We start from the raw sequence: 25,098 nt of genomic DNA on the forward strand, positions 1-25,098 counted from the left end.
ACTTTTGTGCTATCGTTATGATCGAAGACAATCTTGACTTTTTAATACATCTTACTATATTTTAGTAAACTTTGCTAAGCATAGGTAATTTTAAGTAATTCTTATGCAAATAAAATGTGACTCCAGTCAATCATACCATAAGAGCGCATGCGCAGTCGATCCAAAGCGTTCGCGAGATTGTTCTGCTCCTGCATGATCAGCTCCTCGCGGAGCTTGGACAAGCGCTTGAGGTACTCGGCGTGGTGCTGGAACGCTTCCTGCTCGTTCTCCGCCCACGACGCACCCGGGCGCTCCGAGAGCCGATCCCAGTCCGCTCGGCCAGTCTGCAAATGAAATAACTTATTAAGGCTCGTCCTGAGAAAACTGACCACAATGTATGTGCCAATCTGGGTACACAGTTTCCGCCTTAACTGGATGTTCGAAAATACATAGACTTGATTTAATGGAAAAATAAGCATGTGTCGACACTTAACGCGCATGCGTTAAGGCCAGTTTTCCACTGAAAACGGCTCAATTAACTTGTCATTACTATATTAGAAACGGCCGCTGGTTAAATATAAAAGGTCAATCAGCCTGCGTATGGAGTGGTGAAATTATTAAGTGAGTTTATATCTATCTTGCGCGAAACGTTAACGCAAATTAATTATGTAAATAACAGCAATGTAATGTGACCCACTTTCTATGAAACCCAACTTGAATTTCCAACATAGAAGTTGCAGAGATTTGCATAATTGTATAAATGATAGGGTGTGCAATCTTGAGATGTAGAAGTTATTCATAGTTTTAATTGATGGTTAAATTAAACACGGTTAACGTTTTGGGACAAAATGTTTGTCCTTAATGATGAAATAGAAGACTTCACCGTAAAGGCTTTAAACTTAGAAACTCGTTTAACGGATGTGTTCACAGTTTGTCGAAATGAAAAAAAATGTCATGGATTCAAAAAATAATGTATGCATTTTATTCCAACAATAAAAAAATACCATCCTGACAAAGAAACATGTTTAAAAATATAACGTTCGCTTATTGATGGTAATCAATCGAAATCTAAAAATTATAATGCGTCTGTTACACTTGGGATCGTTAAGGTAGCAAAACCGTGTATTGGCTATAAATAGTCTTCACTACGCTCTTAATCCACAAGCCTGCTTTTGCTTATAGGTGTCTCGGGTTTAATCCTCAGGGCAGGCAAATACTTTTTTTCTGTTATCATAATGAATAAAAATAATCGAAATATTACAGTTTTTTAAGTATTTACTTAATGATATTTTTTCACAAATACGAAGATCTGCAACAACTCATTTTAATAGGTTGGGCCGATGTTTGACCGTAGACTATTTAAAATAACATGAGCGTTGGAAAACTGACCATGCTACCATATACTATTGGTAAACAACAAATGGGTCCGAAGGTCGGAAATTTGATCCATACTCATGTTGGTTAGATTTAACTTTCACGAAAGACCTGGTTTATTGTCCAGGAAATTGACCCTAGATAGTATCAATAAGCCTCCGCCTTTTTATCCACAATCAAACTAGAATTAATAAAGATGTTGAAAAAGAAAAACTCGCAGGAGGTTGTGAGTGCTATATTAAGATAATTAATAACAATAAAGGCACTGAATTGTGGATTAAGCAATTATAAAACTAATATTTGTTTCCAACACCGGGAGTTTGCGAGACATTAACGAGGTTTTGGTGGATTCAATCAATATGTAGCCAATTTACAATGAGCACTATGGGCGATCCATGAAAAGTCTCCCGTTGTCTGCTCCGCAAACTATTTATGAAATATTGATTGCATAATTGTATAATCAAAAATCGCGTGTCAAAGATATCCGTTTATGGCAAGTAGTTAATTTGAAAGTGCGTCGTTTGTACCGGAATGTCCAGGTATTAATTACGCGGAATTCCGGCAGTCGACTTAAGATGACTGGTTTATTAAATGCAGGAACTTGCGCTGAAAGGAAATGGGAAAAGCGTTGAAATCGAGGTTTAATACATTCTTAACCTATGAAAGCACTTAAGTTGTATATAAACGAAACTTTTTTAGTAAAAGCCTTTTAATGTTTTTTTTAACAAAAGCGATGGTAGGTATAAACTGATAAATACACATTACGTACACTTGACATAATAGCAAGTCGATTAAAATATATGTCTATTAATAAATACTTGGAGCTAAAAAATTTGCATACTGGTTAATGAATATTTAAAAAGGGCGGACAGATATTGTGGCACTAAATATTTGGTAATTGTCAAGCAAAAAGCAAAAAAAAATAATCATTAACTACCTTTTAAGATACACCATTAGAATTTCGAGATAAAAGAGAAACGTTAACTGTGTAAATAAATCATTATGTAAAGTACGTACATGCAGTTCATTCAATGCCACTGTAACGACACACGTTGATCTAGTGAGGTGCTGTATTTGTAAACAGGGAACCTGCTAGATATCTCAGTATTGATTAATCCTATGCACTGTATCGGAATCATTATCATGCACTGACTAAATTATTCATTAATATCTAAAAACTAATTTTCATTAACATAAAAATTGTTATTGACACACTTAAAGTATTCAAATTTGATGTCTAGAAAACTTAATCAAGCATTAATTAGATTACGAAACGGACTGAACTGACTGAAAATAATTATCACAAATCATTTAGAGTTAATAGCGTGAATGAATCTTGCCTTCGACCAAACGGTGTATATAGTTCAGTTTGATTACTACAATATAGCAATAATACTAGATAATATGCGTTGCGTTCTGGGAAAACTGGGCTTAATGCATGTGCGTAAATTTTCGTCCCAGATTAGCCTGTGCAGTCCGCACAGGCTTATCAGGGACGACACTTTCCGCTTTAACTGGATGTTCGTGTAGACGAGACTTCTCTTAAACGAAAAATACCATAAAAGCGGAAAGTGTCGTCCCTGATTAGCCTGTGCGGACTGCACAGGCTAATCTGGGACGACACTTTACGTACATGCCTTAAGCCCAGTTTTCTCAAAACAAGGCTCATTTGAGCAAGGTCCACATTCACAAAGCTCCTTAGAAGAAATATTAACTCAAGTAGTATATAAGGGAAATTTTAAGATCAAGTGTTTTGTGAGAAATTTGATGTTGTCGTTTTTTTTGGCTTTTTAAAGGTTAAAGCATTAATGACTGCACTGTAGCAACAGTAACATGTCTCAAACATATACATGTAAAAACATAGCCAGAAACTTAAAGAATATTGTATGAATTGTAAGGAAATTTAGAAGGTTTTACTTGAGCATATCTTTGTGAATAATGGCCCAGAATACCTTTTCCGACCCCAAGTGAATCCGGATATGATTATAAAACATAAACATGAAAGCAATGGATATTGCATAAACAACAACAGCTAAAAAAAGAATACAAATATTGGCAAATATGCGCAACACGGTGAAACAACAGCGACGTTAGAAGCTCCATACGAGTAAAGCATTTATTAACTGTTCAAGCAAGAACAAAACAGAACCAACAATAATAATAATAACAACAACAACAACAACAAATCTAACCAAATTACCAATTACACTAAAAAGATGTGATGGCAAAACACCAACACGACTATAAAATAACAGCAAGTCATCAGTCATCAGTAATTGAACTTCGACAAGCCAAGCAACAACAACTGCGCGTTGTTTAGATAAAGACTGACACAATATTTGCGATAACAAACGACCTTTAATGACTACAACTAACTGTCTAAGTACGGTAGGCAAGCATTTGCCCCCAAAACAACAACAACAACAACACACAACAAACAAACACAACAGCAAACAACAACGACCATAAGAACAACAACACAAACAACAACAACAGAAACAACACACAAAAACAACACCCCCCCAGATGGAATGACACAACATTAAATGCAATACGTTGCAATCATATGCAAGCTCATGCAAACCAACCCTATCGAATGATTTGTAATTAAAAAGAAATGCAATGAAATAAAATAAAACAAAACGATTACTAGATCAATATGACGTTAAAAAAATAAGTAAACTTCAGAACGATGGAAATAAAATAAATAAAAAAAATGTTTTCATAACCTTGGGGTGGACAAGTCCAACTTAACATCCATGCTCTCTCCACCGTGATATGTGAAAGATCTCTTCATATCTGGATTCACCACCACTCGCATTTATATAGTGTCTTTCAACTTATAAAATAAATCGATCAAGTGGAATTTAACCGGTATATCAGTGAGTCTTAACCGATCCAGCCAACCGATTGTAACGAGGCGGAATTCTGAATACTTAATATCCATTTAGTTACATGGTTATAACTTTCCATTCAGAAGCGCCATTGATTTCGAATCTTCACTGGCGACCTCCGGCATCATTAAGCCACGATCCCTGGTGTTTATTTAATATCCGCCGTCTATAATATAAAACATTAAGAACTGCGACATTAGCAGTAATAAACACTTTCGCATCTATAGAATCTCGAGGACAAGCGTCGTAAAGATATGAATTATGTTCTTTTCAAGATGTAGAAACGGTGGCGTTATTGTAAGATAAATTAATTCCACTTAAGATATAATTTAGAACGTTCAAATACAGGTCTTTGTGTATCTACGTATTTCACATTTTACATTACCGACTATTCTTCGGCATGCAGACGGTTTACATGATTCCTAAACAGTTTGTCAACAAAGACTGTCATTTGATAAAATACTGTTTGCAACCTCTGTCATTCTTTTAAAGTTTGTCAATGTCTCGTATTGTTAAGCGATGAAAACACGTAGACAAACAATTGTCCGTATGTGTCACAAACGTTGGTTTAACATTTACCAATAATCGTAAATATTTGCATTTGGTAATAAGCTGTTTTTTATATAGATAAGTCATGTTAATATCCATAAGTGCATTTTTGTAATTATTACCGCTACAACACGAAAACATCCCCCAACGAACACGAATATATCGCATATATGGTGTGAACATGAGACGAAATAACCCCACTGAGATATGATAATATGGGCCGTGCTCTTTGAAAAGAGGTTTTAATGCATGTGCGTAAAGTGCCATCTCAGATTAGCCTGTGCAGTCCGCAAAGGCTAATCAGGGACGACATTCTCCGCTTCATGATATTTTCTGTTTAAAGAAAGTTTCTGTTTAGCAAAAATCTAGTTACGGCGTAAAGTGTCGTGCAAATGCAAATGCATTAAACCCTTTTTTCACAGAGCACGGTCCATTTGTCGAAAGTTTAAGTAGTTTTATTTTATTATTCTTTGAATTATGCAGTTTAGCATTTCAATCGTTATGCAGGTCAAACTTCAATTTCAATATGAACACAATCTTAATCGACAAGCACACACACACACAATGTTGTAAGATATCAACATTTCAATAACTTCAAAGATATTGAATAATAATTGATCTATATATAAAATCCACAATATTATTGTGAAATTATAATATTATTTTGAAATTTTTCATTTTTTCAGAAGTTGTCATTCATAGCAAACATGACTCGATAGAATGTATGTGAATATCCGTATGATACCATCGCATCAAAGAAATACAATCCGAGACAAAATCAAGGGTTCTTACACACTAAAGGCGAATTTAATCCATTAACTTTCTGAGAGTTTACAAACTTATTGTTTTCATAAAATCAATACAATTAAAATAGCCATTGAGGTTAAACATAATATAATCGTATTACATTTTGGCCAGCATTAAATATTTCTTTGTGCGTCGATTGTTGAAAAATGGTTAAAAACTTTTTTAAACGAATCGAATCATTTATCTTAATTCAAAGGACAAGCCACCTCCGTTAAAAGCAAAACAACTGCAACTAGCACATATTGTACGACATTCGACGCAGCAAAGCAACAAAACACAAAACATACACAAAAGATATAAACAACATCATCACCAACAACAAATAGAACCGCTGCTTGAACCGCTGCTCACGTAAGGATTAAAATATGTAAACCATATAATGCAATATATGAACAAGACTGAGCTTGCATCATATACTTAGTAACAACATCAAGCAACACACATGGAACGGCAATTCCATAGAATCAATTAATACATCGAATTACCGATAAGAGGTTCAATTTGTTAGACAAAAATCTAGATGAACAAATGACATATCCTGCAAGTAAATGGGGATATAACAATATAATGTATGTACGATATAATGTCAACGTACACACTAATTTTGGATTCGAAATCGCATAGTATTGCGGTAGTTTGTGTTTTATCATTTTTTTACGAGAAGCAATGCGTCAAAAATAAAATGTTAGACAATCTATAGTTGCTCGAACAAATCCGAAACTAAAAAGTCCTACAAGTAGAAATGTTCACTATATGTGATCACATATTTTGTGGTCTTCGTTTGGCAATACCAACACGCAGTTTTCTATGGCCTAATCCCATTTAAGTCCCGACCTTACTCAGGTTACGACCTTTTGTTCTGACATGAACACAACAATCACCTCCGTACAGAGCTTTGACTGGAAACAGCATAGCTGGATCAAATACTTGCTTTCATAACCAACCACGAGATGATAGCCGAGCTACGTGGGACAATCATTTTCCCGTTCAGGGGACCGTCCATAAAGTATGTCACGCTTAAAAAAAAACAATTTTACCCTCCCCCCCCCTTCTCCCTGTCACACAAACTGTCACAAAATCTTAGACCCCCCCTTAAAGTACGTCACAAACTCACACTTTCGAACATATTTTATTTAAATTAATACCTATTTCAAATTTAATCTAAAACACAATTAACTATTAAACCATATTAAAATTTCACTTAAAAGAACTTTCACATTACAGGCTTTTATGACTGTAAAGTATTTACGGTGGGCAGTATGAATATTTATCCATTTGTTAACCTCTAATAAAAAAGAAATTATAATTAAGATTTGCTTTCAACCCTTTACTAATTAAAAATGGAACAGTCCAATAAATTATTTCGTCGTATTTACTAATGAAATCTCCGTGGAGCTTGTGCCTATTGAATAAGCCGGCCCAGCCAAGGTGCCTATTAAAAGTTCGAACAACACATTCAGGAGATACGCAATTCGTCTTATTTTGACATAAAACTAATTCAAATGTATTACTTTTTTGAAAATTATTTGTAGATTCTAATAAAGAAATTATAAAAATAATAGACATACTTTTTTAAAATAAATGTGTGACATCACACATGGCCTGACCCCCCTCCCCCACGTCACAAACTGTCACACTTTCTTACACCCCCTCCCACCCTCCTGGAGCGTGACATACTTAATGGACGGTCCCATTGTTATTTTTCCTTTTTCTTAAATTAAGGTCATGTATGTTTTTCATTATGAACCTAAACCTATACACTATTTTTAAAATATAGAAGAACATTATACTTCTTTTCATAATATAATTTTTAAACAAAAGAACCTACCAAAGCTGGTGGCAGGGATTGTTTGTGAAGGCATGGGACGACAACTCTGCGTGGAGATTGAACAAACACAAATAACGTTACTCTATATTACACTAGCCGCACAATACACACGTGCAATTATTAAAAGAGAGTTATTTCCCTTAGCATGAATGACAGTTCTGAAATTTTGAAGTTCTGTTTTGTTCTTTTTAATATGTTACATAGTCTTCTACAAAATAATTAATCCAACAATTGTTATACCACAAAATAATCAAGAATATTCAGTAAAATAATCAAATGCAAAAGTAGAATATAGTGTATGCAAATAATGTACCATAAACTTTTATATGCGTGCTTTAATTGGAATCCAAATAATAATATAGGGAAGAATATCTTCCACATTCCATGGCTCTCTAATTGCTGTTTTTTCGCTGCCGTTACATTGAAAATTCGACTATATAAAAAGTAAATTGAAAACCTCCCAAAATATAACATAAAACATGTATACATTCATGCGAAAATTGTATTGGCTTCTTCACTGCGATGAAATATATTGACTAAAATTGTTCGTTTTATTACTGTTTTAACGCGAAAAAGTTTCATTAAAATACAAGAACGGATGTAATATATTTCAACACAGACCTTGCGCTAAAATAAATCTACTTTATATCATTGAACCACCTTTATTTAAAAGTTCAACATTCTGCCGTTCTGTCAAAACGTGAAATATTTTACATAGACGGGATATATGTTTTAATTATATTGATGATCATGAAATATTTCGCATGAAAATTGTCCAACAGTCTTCCAACAACTGTAACGATAGTCGTTATAGTTTTTGAGACACAAAATTGGAGCCTCCTACTTTTGACTTTCCAGTATGGCCTACATGCAAAGTAAAAACAGTTTCTTTTCAAACACAAAGTCTCAGCCACGTGAGGCCTACACGCCTCTTTGTAAGTCTTTCCAGTGCGTTCTGTCAACAACACTGATTGCGTGCATAGCCCCACACGATGCTACGTGGATCAGATAAAAACGAAGAGGAAAGCTTCATGTTTACTTCTTTTGCGGTCGATTTAAGTCATAATGATTTAAATAAACCCTCAACACAAAGCCGTTCGTTTAGATTTAATCAAACATGCATATGTTTTTTGTTAATCTTTTTTTAAACAAAAGTACACATGTATTTACAACTTAAAAAATCACAAACTTCGCCTTTTTCTACCATAAGTGGTTTGGTATTGACATGGACGGTAAGGTAAAGCATGGTCGCACACGTTTGTTAGGTGTATTAATACGTTTACGGTAAGGTAATGAATTTATGTGTACGATAATATAAGGAACTTGCGTGTTTGCTAACGTGAGGAATTTACGTGAACGTAAAGATAACATAATTGACATGCCAGGAATTATGTTTTATATTTAGGGACACAATATTATTTATATATTGAGAAAGACACATGCATATCTTTTTTTTATCTTTTACGAAAAAATAATTTTGGATAAAATTGATTAAGTGCCGATTTGATTAAATTGCAACTCGATGTTTGAATGAAATACACTCAAGTACATCACGGGCGTTATTTTACAAGTAGAAGTTAAGACATTGTTACAACAGAAAGAGTCTCGGAGGGAAATATGAATAAAAAAAAACGAAACCTCTTGCGCATTGACCCCCACCCCTATGATTGGTAAGAACCATTCGTCACATTTTCGAAATTATACTCACAGGAACGGCATTTTGTTGCAAATCCCAGATTTCCTTTGCGTGTTGGCTAGAACGATATCACCCTTTTAGCACTTGAAGGAAGAACATCAGTGAACACAATTTGAAAGTTTAATCATACAAAGACTCTACGCAACTGATGCGCGATTTGATTTTTCAAAGAGATCAGACATAATAAATGAAAATAAAACCCGAAAACACTTCCATAATTACACTCTCGTAAACAATATGTAAAACGCGTTTTGAGTTTTCACGAAAATCAATTATCAGTCATTGAATGTATTAGTAAATATTTGAAATTCGACCACGCGATCATTTAACCTATTGTTTAAAGTTTATATCGATATATCTAGTTGAGCTAACATTGGAAAGTTACTTTTTTGTTAATAGGCCAACAATAAAATGTTCTTTGTTTCCCATAACATAGTTAATAAAGGAGGACGGGCGATTGAATTTTTTGTGCAATTCAAAATAGAATGCGCGAAGACAAACAGGCATCTTCACACTCTCTCTTTACGGTTTTGATTATATTTTTGTGACTTAAAGTAACATATTTTTTGTGTAAAAACAATAGAACGTACCAACAATTTATCGCAATTTAAACGTTAAATTTAGTGATTTTGATCGATTTTAACCTTTTTTTCTCGAAAACTCAACCTGTAATACAAACTGTTTTAAGGGACATTTCACTAACGTGAAGACGGTCGGGTAAATGCAAACACACACTTTTTTCGCTTTACATGGTTTTGATTCTTCAGTTGATTTTGTTTGTGCTTTCCTAACAATTGTCGGCATTGGACACTTAGATACGTATTTTGACGCATTTGCAGTCCCTTAAAAAGTTACATTAAATTTAAGACCTTACTTACTAGATTCAAGTTTAAAAGGTTTCATTTCCAACCCAAAGATACTGATGAGCAGCAAACAGCATAACACCTGAACAGACTGCGAGTAACTCGCAGGCTGTTCTGGTTTTATGCTGTTTGCCCATAGCCATTTTTCACCATGCTTCTGAATGGGAAAAGGTTAACTTATGATGAGTTTAATTGCTTTAAAAAACAACCGTTTGCAAAAAACTATTGATTAGAAAAGCCGCTGGTCTTTGGAAAGTTATACAGACTAACACAAATCTTTTTAATCAATTCTTAAAACAACCCTTAATACAACAATTGAAATTTGTTTGAAACTTTAATATATTGATAAACTACCAAATAAACCTAAGTCAAAATAAAAAAATAAGGCAGAGGAAAGCTGAAATTACTAACAGAGGCGTGAATAAGCAGAAGAAATTGAAATAAAAGAACAATAAACATTACCTCATATCTGGCAAATTAAGACGATATGCCATATTTGTACGTGCTTGACTGGAATATTACATGCTTTCTTCCGTTTTTTTACTTTTTTATTCCAAGTTTTGTTGAATAAAGATCGGCTTGTAAGTTAACCAACGACCATGCCGTTGCAGCGTTACTAGCGTCATTTTACGTCATGACGTTATTTAACGAACCGTCGTTATCGGCGTAATTTTATGCAGCGTCGTGACGTTTTAATGTAAAAGTATATAAAAAAGGAAAAGACAACTTTACTCAACCAATTAACAGTGTTTATGAACAGTTGAAGTGTTACCTGTAAGTAGACATGGGGTGGTATTCCAGAAACATCTTAAGTCATTTCTTAAATAATTTCACTTAAGTTCAAAATTACAATGTTTTGTATTTCTTTACTAGATAATACCTCCGATGCACTCGATGCACTCGAAGTACGTTCTGAAAAATTGACTTAACGGGCTCGAACTGTGTGAGAACGGAGTGATCGTAGTAGCAACGTGTTACGAACTCTTTTCGAACTTAGTGGACGGCCTAGAACGGGGTTGAACGGGATAGGTGTGTCAGAACTTTGAGCCTACTCTAAACTTTCTTTCGATCATCCCGTTCTACAATTAAACGTAATAACAACGTACTGGAAACGGAATGGACGTACTGAGAACGGACAGGTCGTACTAAGGTCGGGTTAGGAACGTGCCAGAACGTAGAGCGATCGGACTGAAATTACCTGTACGATGCCACACCGATCGAGTCCGTTTCAAGTCCGTTCAATCCGTTCTCAGAAAGACCGACCCCGTCCGCACTACGTCTCAAGTACGATCTTGTTTCGTGTAAATAAATATAAACTAAAAGATAAGTTCTTACAACGTTTGCAATACGTTCTATAAGTTCTCAGTAAGTTCTTAGTACGTTGCACTCGTTTGAAGGAGTTCGCAGTAGGTTCCAAGTACGTTGTACTCGTTCGAATTGATGCAGTTGTTACAACGTTCAAACCGTAAATATAATACGTTCAGAAAATGTGCATATAATTAGCGGTCGTTGTCTCAAAATTCATCATTTGTGATATTTAGTTGAAACATGGACAATCTTGGAGCTGTAAAGTTTTTAAATGTTGGCTTCGTGCAATTTATGTTAGAAGCAGAGCAGCAATAAAATGTTTTGTTGGGCCGAGCTAGAAGGCGGAGACGACACAGAACTTGTTGGGTGAGAAATTGGTTAAATTTGATTTTTTTTTTTAAATATTTGCGAAAGCCTTTAGCCGCACTGCCAATTTGGCGGAATTATTTCTTGGAGGCATTACAAATGTACGTCTGGTCGGCTCAAAGCGTGGAAAGAGAATTGGCATGAACGTACTCGGTTTTATAATCGCCGTGCAGAACGTGGCTGCAACTACGTCCTAAACGTACTAAGAACGTAGTAGGACGGAGTGAGAACTGCCTTTTAACGAGTTACCACTGCACAACGAATATAGAAGAACTGCGTACGAACGTGATCGTACTGGCTGAGGACGGGCTCGGTATGACTGGAAACGGTATACCAACGGGGACAATGGACTGGACTGGCAACGGGATAGGACGGAATAGGAACGAGCTGCACGTAGCGCGAACTGTGTATGAACGTCATTCAATAATATTCTTGATTTTTTTTCTGACCAAAACTACACGTTCAAGCAAGTTCACATCCCGTTCTGCATTTTCTTCAGAACGTGGTCGAACTGTCTAAGAACGTGCTTGGTGTATGGGCTCCTAATTAAAAGGAATCTCATGTTTCTTTTGGTATTCATATAATAACATTGACATAATGATGTTATTTTGATGAAATTATTGATGCCAAACTATTGCAATAGAAAATGAAACAATTTCCCAAGTTAAGGATTTTTTTAAACTTAAGATGCTTCTGTAATACGACCTCTGTTCAAACCGGGTATTCCAATTTGTAAATAAAAAGTCGAAATGATACATGTTAGAAAATACAATTAAAATCGAATGCTAAATGGGTTCATAGTCAAAAAAATTTATCTAAAGGAATAAACTGATTAAAAATGATCCGTTTAAAAATATATTCATCGTGAAATAAGCTTTCTAAAAAAATATACTTTGCACATAATGTGTGTACGGGATGAACGGTGCACACAAATAAGTTACTTTTCACGCAATAATGTCATTAGAGCGGAGACTTCTTAAGCAATAATAATATGTCGATTTTTTTATTGGAATACACATATGCAACGATTTTGCAAACCAAAATCTGAATACCAATGCAAAAAGTCAATGAATGCGCATGTACAATACAGTAATTATTATGAATGAACATTGTTAAACTTCTTTCATATATTGGCTTTATGGCGATGTCTTCAACTAGTAATGACCAGCTTTGAGATTATGTATGACTATGTTACCTAAACATCCACGCCATCCTTGGCGCAAGTCCGTACGTAATTTCCGGTAACATTCCGTCGTCCGTCGGCGAAGGCACCCGTCGTTCGTCGAACGAACAAGACCCAGTGTCACTGTTATATGTTGAAGCATGGTTATCGGAAGTGGACCGCAGCTCCGGAAGCGGATCCGTATTACAGCGGCCCAAAGTGGTCCCGAGTGACTTGATAATCACACTTGGCTGCATATCGTTTGTTTTTCTATTTTCTAGAAAAGTTTCAAGTACTTCTATTGATCCCTTTTATGAATTGATGCCTTATATAAATATTTTTTTCTATCAATTGTACATTTAAAAAAAGATCTCCTTAATATCCCAAATTTGTGAACAACCTCGTTTTATTAAAGTCACCAGCATGCTGTCTTATAATATTAATTCCTTCTGTAGTCAACAAACTGGTTTATCTCAATTAGTCGCTGGGTGTACAACGGAACTGCATTTCATCGTCACGATATTTGCCAGAAGTTTCTTCAATTTAACAATTTAACAAAATTTTATGATTCCATTTCAATAAACTGGTTTCTGTTTCTTCATATATATTATCGCTCTGTTTTTATCCAATTATTTGTTTATTGATCACCTTTTGAACAACTAGTTCTCCGTAACTTTATTCAACCATCTCGGTATAAATCGAGATTTTACCACCCGTAACTTTCGTTATTCAGTCGATTCTATGAATGGACGATTCGCACTTTCTGCCTGAACTTCTTTGTCCCATGTAGAAAGTTGTAAAAGTTTATCAATTCCTTAATGCATTCCTCACCCTTCACATGAATAAGTTATGAGATTTTGGTCCAGTCATTTAAAGTAGTCTGGAAATAGCCCAAATATATTCTCATGGGTGTCTACTCTTCAACGTAACTATCGCGTATCAACAGCGATCGATCACGTTTTATGTCGTTCCCATTATATTATTATGTTGTTCATAACGTTTCGCACTGACGATTCAGGTATTTTATCTTTTTCCTATCGAAGTGCTCTCGAAATGTCCAAACATTTCGATGCAGTGCAACTTGATATCCTCTGGTAGGTAAACCTTGCACATTAATTGCTATCCATCATTTGCCATCCGTTGGAAAATACACTTAACCAATAATATTTTGTTTTTCCTAATATAGCGTTATACTTTTCTCCTTTTATGAAGTATCTAAACTTAAGATTTCTTAAAAACATTAACGAAATAAAAGAACAAAATATAGCTTTTAGCTAATCCGGTCGTATGACTATGTACCAATGTTTATAAAAAACACACACAAATAGGTAAACTCATTAGTTATCATTTTCTCAGCAGGTATAGAAAATATGCAGACATCGTCCCCCACTTTGTTAATTCGACTCTCGTTCACAAAAATCGCGACAATTTATGGTCTATAGTTTTGAGCATATCTACACAGACACTTCCGAACCCATTATGCGGAACACTCCTGTTCAATGCTTATTATGCATCCATGCAGAAACAACACCGGAACAGAATATTTGCTAAGCAATTACGGGCCATTGTTTTGCGTTGTTTCGCCTGTTATTCAGACTCTAGATTATCAAGAGTTCCATTGTAAGTTATCTAGACACGAGGTTAATATTTGATAGTTAACATCTCCTAGAACATAAATCAAAGCGCTATTACAAGGGCTATTTTTTATGAACTCGGCGAGGTGACATTGGTGCAAAATTATCGGGTACAAATAAAACTACTTTACAGATCTTGGTCTGCATTTGGTACAACAGAAGAGTAGACATTGGGGCTTTTAACAAAACGCGAACATCTTCCTTCTATAATGAACTTTCACAAACTAAAATGCCGTAAACAGAAAGATAAACATATTATTTTATGTTTTTAACATCCAGTCATTCAGATAAAGCGATTGAATACAACGAATTGACACAATACTCCGCATACATTTAATCCAAATGAAAATAGGCCGCTTGGAAGGCTCACTGTCTCAAATACATTACGAATTTACTAAATGAAAGTTTATTAAATTTCAAGTATTTATTTGCTCCGAGTAAATATTACTTTTTCATTTAAAATGTCACTAGTGAGACTTCGATTGATATGAAGAACAAAAACAAGCAGTTTCATGAACGATATAAAAGAAGTGGAACGAACGCAAGAAGGGTACGTAATTGGGACATGTTAAAAAACAAATAGCAAATAGCGTGAAGAAAAAGCAACACCATTTTTTTCATGTTTCCACCCATGGATTAAGCATATATTGTACCTTTTCTTTAATATGGTTAATAAGCATTAACAAAATTTTGAGTTATTTTATGGTGTTATATTTAAGATAATAAAATGACAACTCTATGACCCTACGAGCTATAAGCGGCAATATAAATATTTTTTTTAGAATGAATCGTCATTATTTCATCAATTATAAGTGAACATAAAGTAAAATATGATAAATGACATAATTAATAATCGAATTTACTTCACATTGTAATGACTCTGTTTAATCATTACAACACAGTTGAACTCATTTTCAGCCGAGCGATTGCGTTAAAATGTTCCGTTACACTATACACTATGGCAGACAGCTAAAGTACGTGTTTAATATGACAAACAAGTTGAAAATTTAAACCACTTCAATAATATTTTAAATGCACCAGTTTAAAGTGCTTTTTCTTCATTAAAACCCGGACTAAATCCTTATCCATTTGTTTGCACATAAACACACACGGAGCGAATTTCCAACCCTTTTATCACCAACTTTAAAGTACCTTAACATGAATAAAAAATATATTTACATGGAAAAAACTAAAACGCGTATCGACGACCAATCATTTACTTATCTAAATGCACTTAAATACCAGGCTGATTCACTTAATCTACCTATTTATGAGATATCGCACCCGCGATTGAATAGCCGATCTTAATAGGTATTTTAAGCCGAACAAACATTACAGTATATCTAATATTGATGATTATCTTAGTAGATTGAATTTCGGTGTCGTTGTATGACAACTACTTTAAGCGCTTCTCATATCAGTGGTGTAGAAGTCGCCATAGTGAAAAGCACCAGGTACTTGTGCATTTGAGCCATGGTCTGTGGAAAGGGGGTTTAATGCATGAGCTTAAAGTTCCCGCTTTTAAGATCTTTTTTGTTTAAAGAAAGTTTCTTCTTAGCAAAAAATCAAGTTCTGGCGAAAGGTGTCTTCCCTGATAAGCCTGTGCTCGTCCCGACTCGTCCCGGACATTCATAGTTGCTAACAACACCCAACTCGTCTTGGACATTCAAAGTTGCTAACAACACTCCACTCGTCCCGGACTATCATAGTTGCTAACAACACTCCACTCGTCCCGGACTCTCATAGTTGCTAACAACACCCCACTCGTTCCGGACATTCATAGTTGCTAACAACACTCCACTCGTCCCGGACTCTCATAGTTGTTAACAACACCCCACTCGTCCCGGACTCCCATAGTTGCTAACAACACCCCACTCGTCCCGGACTCTCATAGTTGCTAACAACACTCCACTCGTCCCGGACTATCATAGTTGCTAACAACACCCCACTCGTCCCGGACTCTCATAGTTGCTAACAACACCCCATTCGTCCCGGACATTCATAGTTGCTAACAACACTCCACTCGTCCCGGACTCTCATAGTTGCTAACAACACCCCACTCGTTCCGGACATTCATAGTTGCTAACAACACTCCACTCGTCCCGGACTCTCATAGTTGTTAACAACACCCCACTCGTCCCGGACTCCCATAGTTGCTAACAACACCCCACTCGTCCCGGACTCTCATAGTTGCTAACAACACTCCACTCGTCCCGGACTCTCATAGTTGCTAACAACACCCCACTCGTACCGGACTCTCATAGTTGCTACTAACACCCCACTCGTCCCGGACTCTCATAGTTGCTTACAACACTCCACTCGTCCCGGACTCTCATATTTGCTTACAACTCTCCACTCGTCCCGGACTCTCATAGTTGCTATCAACACTCCACTCGTCCCGGACATTCACAGTTGCTAACAACAATTCACTCGTCCCGAACTCTCATAGTTGCTAACAATACTCCACTCGTCCCGGACTCTCATAGTTGCTAACAACACTCCTCTCGTCCCGGACTCTCATAGTTGCTAACAACGCTCCACTCGTCCCGGACTCTCATAGTTGCTACCAACACCCCACTCGTCCCGGGCTCATATTGTTGCTAACAACTCTCCACTCGTCTCGGACTCTCATAGTTGCTAAAAACACTCCACTCGTCTCGAACTCTCATAGTTGCTAACAACACCCCACTCGTCCCGGACTCTCATAGTTGCTAACAACACTCCACTCGTCCCGGACTCTTATAGTTGCTAACAACACCCCACTCGTCCCGGACTCTCATAGTTGCTAACAACACCCAACTCGTCTCGGACTCTCATAGTTGCTAACAACACCCCACTCGTCCCGGACTCTCATAGTTGATAACAACACTCCACTCGTCCCGGACTCTCATAGTTGCTAACAACACCCCACTCGTCCCGGACTCTCCTTTTTGCTACCAACACCCCACCCGTCCCGAACTCTCATAGTTGCTAACAACACCCCACTCGTCCCGGACTCTCATAGTTGCTAACAACACTTCACTCGTCCCGGACTCTCATAGTTGCTAACAACTCTCCACTCGTCCCGAACTCTCAAAGTTGCTAACAACTCTCCAATCGTCCCGAACTCTCATAGTTGCTAGCAACACTCCTGTCGTCGCGGACTCTCATTGTTGCTAACAACACCCAACTCGTCCCGGACTCTCATTGTTGGTAACAACACCCAACTCGTCCCAGACATTCATAGTTGCTATCAACACCTAACTCGTCCCGGACATTCATAGTTGGTAACAACACACCACTTGTCCCGGACTCTCATATTTGCTAACAACACCCCACTCGCCCCGGACTCTCATATTTGCTAGCAACACCCCGCTCGCCTCGGACTCTCATAGTTACTAACAACACTCCACTCGTCCCGGACTCTCATAGTTGCTAACAACAACCCATTTGAGATATGTTTATAAAAATTAAATAACAAAATAAGCCAAAGAAATGTTGTTATGGAATTCTATGTTGGAAAACAGGGACACATTGTGTGATTCAACGTAAGATGATTAAAGCGCACATGTACGTATTCATATCACGAGAAACAATGCCTGCAATCTAGAATGTTGTTCGTTGAAAAGTGTCTGAAAACTCCTCCGTACAAGTTTCTCTCTACGGACAGGTAGAAGAATAGTAGGACAGACGGACAGACGTCTATAGTGATAAAAGTCACCATTTATTGGACTATGATTTATATTCGCCTATATAACTTGAAATATTGCCTTAAAGACATTTCAGTCTCAACGCTTTGTTCATTAACCCATTTATGCCCAGTGGACTCTCCCATCCTTCTTAGTTGGATCAATTTATTTCCAAAATTAGGGATGTCTAGTATATTTATTTCTATATTTAGAATATTTCTTACAGAAATTTCTTTAAGCAAACAGCGCAGACCCAGATGAGACGCCGCATTATGCGGCGTCTCATCTGGGTCTTCGCTGTTTGCAATGTCCTTTTTTCAGGACGCTAGGCATGAATGTGTTAAGTTTCTTTTCAGGTTATTTAACGTTCATGTGAAAAGTTTAAATTACCACAAATAATGTGACACTAAATAGGTATAAACTACGCACCTGGGCACCTTGTAGCCTATTATAGGTACATTAACACTACATTTATTTTAATGATATACAAGGACTAAGCTTTTCCAACCAATTTGTAATTAAACGTTATTTTTACAATAATGAATTAATTTTCATATTATTAACCCATTTATGCCTAGCGTCTAGAGAAATAGACTCGGCAAACGGTGTTGTCTCATCTGGGTCTGCACTGTTGGCTTAAAAGAATTTCTGTAAGAAATATTCTAAATATAGAAATAAATATACAAGACATCCCTAACTTTTGAAAATATGGGAGAGTCCACTAGGCCTTAATGGGTTAAAATAATGATTCAGCACCCCGTATCAAGCATATTATGACTTTTACGACAAAACCAATCATGAGTAAATTTTGATATTAAAATAGGCGCACTTAGATCATATGCATACACACTCATGCGAATAAAGTGTTTGAAATTCACTGTCAATGGTCCTTCAGAATTCAAATCAACTGAATAAAATAAGCTGTTGGATCGTCTTCAGAAAAAGAGATTATCTGCTATCAAAATATGGATGGGTTAGAGCCTTAGTAACAGCTGTACAAGGAATGTATACTCGAGCGAGGGTTCGTGCCATTAACATTTTACGTCACACGGCACATGCAAATTCTTTTGATTTCTATAAAAACACACGATTTAAAGGGATCTTTTCACGCTTTGGTAAATTGACAAAATTGAAAAAAGTTGTTTCAGATTCGCAAATTTTCGTTTTAGTTATGATATTTGTGAGGAAACAGTAATACTGAACATTTACCATGGTCTAATATAGCCATTATATGCATCTTTTGACGATTTTAAAACCTAAAAATTATAAAGCGTTGCAACGCGAAACGATTGAATAATTTGGAGAGTTCTGTTTTTGTCGTTAAATTTTGTGAAACTACGAAGATTACTTATATAAGGTATAAAATGCTTCAAATATATGTACTCGGCGGAATAGCTCAGTAGGCTAGAGCGTTTTTACTTCAGGACTCTGGCAGGACTCCAGGGGTCACTGGTTCGAAACCTGGTCCGAGCAATGTTCTTTTCCTTTTTTTAATTTTATTCTTGATTTTTTACTGGAGCTTTTACGATCCAATGTTTACATTTATCGATATAAAGCATTTAATGAATAAGTTAAAAAATGCCAAAATCTGTGAAAAGGCCCCTTTAATGAGACAGTATCGGCGTACCGCCAGGAATAATTGTGTCGTTTTTTTTAAGTATTTCATATATAACTATGCGTCTATTTATTGTTCTTTAATTTTTTCTCGTTCATTTTTATTATGCCGATTGTTTTCGGTGAAATATGATAATAGGAAACGTTGATCTTAAAATCGTATATTAGACATTTAAGAATTCGTCAGAAAAAGGACCCGATTGCAAAACAAACTTTGGATACCACCCTCAACAATCTACGTTATAAAATCATTCCGTCCTTACAAATATATTTAGCAATTAAAAACTTTAAAAATGTGTTTCATGAGACTTTATTTATAAATCAAGTTTTCGTTGAATGACTTTTTTCTTTAATACAAACTAGTCTCTTTTAGTTGTCGAGTTATGCCCTATTTTGTTTTTTAAATAATCAAAAGGCAGGGTATTATGCCATATCCACGTTGAAACAGTGGCTGAACTTTTGTTATTGAACTATTAAGGGTGATAAAACTGGCACATCCACATATCAATATCACGAGGAAAAACGTTTGAATTTTGTTATTTGAAAAGTGTAGGAACACAATTGCGAGACAAATGTCGGACTACGGACAGCCAGACACAGACGCCCATGGCGATACTATACACCATTTTACAAATCACCAAGGATTTAGTAATCCCATTTATGCCTAGTGGACTCTCCCATCCTTCTAAATTGGATCAATTTATTTCCAAAACTAGGGATGTCTAGTATATTTATTTCTATATTTAGAATATTTCTTACAGAAATTACTTTAAGCAAACAGTGCAGACCCAGATGAGATGCCGCATCATGCGGTGTCTCATCTGGGTCTACGCTGTTTGCCAAGGCCTTTTTTTCTAGACGCTATGTATAAATGGGTTAAAACGGGAATCGGACAATGACCCATGTGTAATTGTTGGCAAATAGAATTGCTGTGTTGTGGTTTGAAATTTCCGAGTACTTTCTGATTAACCCGATAATTGTCACCATCGAATGGCCTAAGATTTATCTTAACTTTTTGTATAACTTTAAAAATCGCATTGAAAGGTATTTTAATTTTAAATGATCGTCCATTCAAGTGTTTCAGTTTATTTGATGTTAATGAGACAATTTTCAATTACCACAAATCATGTGACACTGCAATGATATAAAACCACGCCTATTATAGCCTCTTATAGGTACAATAACGTTAAATTACTGTTAATTTCCTACAATGACGACGCTTTTTCGCCAATTATGTTCTTATCATTATGGTTCCAATCATAAATTAATCTATATACTATTAAAATAATTGTTGCAGCACTTCCTTTCGAGCATGTTATGTATTTAACGGCACATCAATCATGAGTAAATTGTGAAATAAGCGCACTTATTTAGGCGTCGACGAACACAGTTTAACAATCTATGCATCTGCATACACACTCAAGCGGATGAAGTGTTTGAAAGTCACTGTCATTGGCCCATCAGACTTTGATTCAAATGAATAAAATAAACTGGTGGATCGGCGTCAGAAAAAAAGAGAAAATCTGGTATAAAAATAGGAATAAGATTGACCCTTATTAGTTTATTATTGACCCTTATTAGTTTCTGTTTGTGGGTTCAGCTGTTAATGCATGTGCGTAAAGTGTCGTCCCAGATTAGCCTATGCAGTCCGCACAGGCTAATCAGGGACGACACTTTCCGCTTTTATTGTATTGTTCGTTTAGTGATAGTCTCTTCTTAGCAAAACTCAAGTTTAGGCGGAAAGTGTCGTCCCTGATAAGCCTGTGCGATGTGGACTGCACGGTGTGGATTGCACGGTGTGGACTGCACGGTGTGGACTGCACAGGCTTATCAGGGACGACACTTTACGTACATGCATTAAACCCCATTTTCACAGAGCACAGACCATATTTCCGAACAATAAACAAGTCAAGTCATAATACACATGGAAATACTTTTTTTCTATTAAACACACGCTTACATTCGACAGTATAGTGGTACCTCTAGGAATAATTGGGTCGTTATTTTTTAAATTATGGTATCTATAAATGTACGTCTTTTTCTTTTTCTTTAATTTTCCTCGTTTATGTTCGTTCTACCATATAGGTTTTGTGAAATATGAGAATACGAAACGCAGACCTTAAAATCGGATATAATTTATTTTGTCAGTAAAAGGTCAGAAAAGCATCCGATGGCCAAAATGATTGTTGATATAAACCTCGAAAATCAATTCATCATACCGCCTTTACAAATATCGATAGCGATGTTAAAACTGTTTATATGTTTCCCATTAGACTTTATATAGCTACCATAAACTGATTACTGAGTAAAAACAACTTTTCACTGTTTTATAAACTTGGTTCACAAGAAGATTCATATGTACACACTAGATTTGAGGTCATGGGAATTTGAATGAAAACAAAAAAACCCGTAGATTTAATGTTAAATGTATGAATAATGGCGAAAAACTAGCGAATAGCAATTAAAAGAATCGAAGGCGACGATCTTTTCAAAGGGACTATACTCGCGCTAATCGTCATTGTACTATTTATCTCCCCTGTTTGAATAACTTGTTCAAAGAAAAGTGTTTAAAACGATAATGGTCTAAATCAAACACATAGCTATCGCAAAGTTGAGAGTGTTGAATTAAAGTTCATTCATAACCAATAAAGTCTTATTCTGAGAAATCAAAGCCAAGTTAATAATTCTGCCTGTTCACATATCTCACAATAGCCCTTGGGAAAAAGCACATCATCTTTCTATAATGAGTGTTTCTCGGAGCCTGATACATTTGTACTTTAAAGTCATCTTTTTAACATTTGAGCCGAGCTCGATGAAAAGGGGGGGGGGGGGGGGTTAGTGTATGTGCGTAAAGTGTCGTCCCAAATTAGCCTGTGCAGTCCGCACAGGCTAATCAGGGACGACACGTTCCGCCTTAAATGGATTTTTGCAAAGAAGAGACTTTCTTGAAAAAAAAGTATGATAAAAGCGGAAAGTGACGTCCCTGATTAGCCTGTGAGAACTGCACAGACTAATCTTGTACGAAGCTTTATGCACATGCATTAAAACCCCTTTTCACAGAGCACGACAAATGTTTTAATTAATTACGAAATTTCTTCAAAATAAAGGAAACCTCGCATTAAATAAGTTAAGGTATACTAGGGTTTCCTAACTGCACATTTAACCCATTCATGCCTAGCGTCTAGAAAAAAGGCCTTTGTAAACAGCGTAGACCCAGATGAGACGTCGCATGAAGCGGCGTCTCATCTGGGTCTGCGCTGTTTGCCTAAAGGAATTTCTGTAAGAAATATTCTAAATATAGAAATAAATATACTAGACATCCCTAATTTTGGAAATAAATTGATCCAATTTAGAAAGATGGGAGAGTCCACCAGGAATAAATGGGTTAAGGTAAAAATATTTCATTTTACGAAAGAAACGACACTTCGAATCAAACAAAATTAAGTAAAGCAATACTGCAGGTAATATAAAACCTCTTGTACTTGTCCGTAATAATTTGACAATTTGTTCCAGATTGTTGATCGATAACCTCAATTTTCTAATGCATGCCTTGTCAAGGATGAGTTCATGTTTTTGTGAAACATGAAGACAGACACACGTTCTTTTGTCCATTAATCCTTGGGAGCAATGCATTTTATTGAATACCTCATTTATCATTGAACAAACGATACATTAAACGAAGGTTGCATGACATGGCTGTGCTATCTGTGTGTAATAATGAATGAACCATGGCCTAATTTGATTTACTGTCACCGATGCCTCGGTAAATTAAATGACTCAAATGACACAATCATGTGTTATAGATACAAGTTAATTAAAACATAATGTCAAGCGCATGTCTACGTTATTCGTTATTGTGACTACCGTGAACTTACATGCACAAAATACACGGTACCATTATTTCAAGCTTATAGCAGTCAGGCCTTAGTTTTTTTTTACATTTTTACCACTTAGACTTGACTTGACAGTTTTATAACAGGAAAGAGGTCGCTTATTAACAAATACTGGCACGCGCTGATAATTAATGTAATCAAACTTTTGCAGCAATTTTATCGTTAATCATCTATGTACTTTTATTGTTGCATTAGGTATCCTTTAAATAAGGCATGCGCTATAACACGATATCCGATTGTTTTTGTATCTTTTGATGTAAACAGATCAGCAATTTTATGTAAACTTTCAACAACAAGACACGCAATTCAATAAAACGTAATAAAAGTTCAAAACGATTACTTAGCTAAGGGTTATAAATCTCGGTTCAATCCTTTTGGCTTTATAACTTAATTTGGTAGTCAATGATTGCACCCGTGTATTGTGCACTCTGAGTCCTCGATTTCCTAGTTTTATTACGCATGAAGACAGACACCAGTGCCCTTGGTGCAATTTTTTGTTCACAATGAATTTACAATTGTGCGAATGACACATGTGCACGGCTTGGCACGCCTTCATTAAACCATAATACACATAATAGTGCTCTCAACTTAGGCCTAATTAGAAATCATGAAATGTACCGAATGACAGCGATTTCTGACACGATCGAAGCTGTTGCTATTTTTTCTATGAACTTCATCATCACATAGAAAATCTCTTATTGAAACGCTCTTGAGTCCGTTTCCTGGGCCTAGAACCAGTACTTGGTGTCTTTGCGGGAGATTTAAAGAACGCTCCGAGAGTGAGGATCGAACCCGTGATCTTCCGGTCGCTAGGCGGACAGCATAACCAATACACCACGGCGTTCTTAATTATGTATTTTGACAAATAGTATATTTTTCAGGAACACACATGCATATTTTAAAGTTAGAGAAACGTTTCTAAAAAATAAAACGTTACAAGAAAATAAAATGACAGAGCTTAAGAGGTCAAATGACAGTAGAAACATCCAACATAGAACCTGTTGAATAAAAGAAACTCATTTCGAGAAGATCAACCTGGAACATAACAGACAGGCGGAGATATTCCGCCTTTACGAAACAGTGCAATTTTTGAAAGTTAACGTTCATTTTTGAGAGATTGAATCTAAAAAATCACGCATAGAAATAAAGGAACACAAAGAAAGAACGAACAAAAAGATATCCAAGAGGTAACAATATTAAGTCGTTCAGAATTTACCGAATAATTGGCTGTTGCGACAAAAATATTTGTGCAGCATTAATTATAATTAATATCATTTAAAATAATTTAAATACAATTTTAAATGAAGACAATGCGAGACAATCTATCGGTATGCATTTTTTACGTTCGTTCATCAAACGGTTTTATTCCATAGATTCAATTGATGCCTTCTGCAAAACCCATCAATAATAGGTTAAGCATGAGAACATAATAACAAAGGATAACACGCGGAAGCAGGCCCTAC

The 25,098-nt window shown here is 36.0% G+C and overlaps 1 protein-coding gene across 5 annotated transcripts in view; it reads right to left on the reverse strand.

The window, feature by feature from the left end:
- Nucleotides 1-140: 140 nt before the first annotated feature.
- The window catches only part of LOC127848802 (uncharacterized), a 39,682-nt gene continuing 14,724 nt past the window's right edge, over nt 141-25,098 (reverse strand). For 4 of the 5 annotated variants that reach the window (XM_052381434.1, XM_052381435.1, XM_052381433.1 and 1 more), the window contains exon 3: nt 141-323. In XM_052381434.1, coding sequence (XP_052237394.1) covers nt 197-323 — 127 coding nt within the window. In that variant the 3' untranslated portion in view covers nt 141-196. Of the gene's footprint in view, nt 324-10,452; nt 10,667-25,098 lie in introns of those variants that run through there. The other variant, XR_008034779.1, reaches the window with a different exon arrangement.

This window comes from Dreissena polymorpha, chromosome 10 (genome assembly GCF_020536995.1).
Source record: "Dreissena polymorpha isolate Duluth1 chromosome 10, UMN_Dpol_1.0, whole genome shotgun sequence".
NCBI lineage: Eukaryota > Metazoa > Mollusca > Bivalvia > Myida > Dreissenidae > Dreissena > Dreissena polymorpha.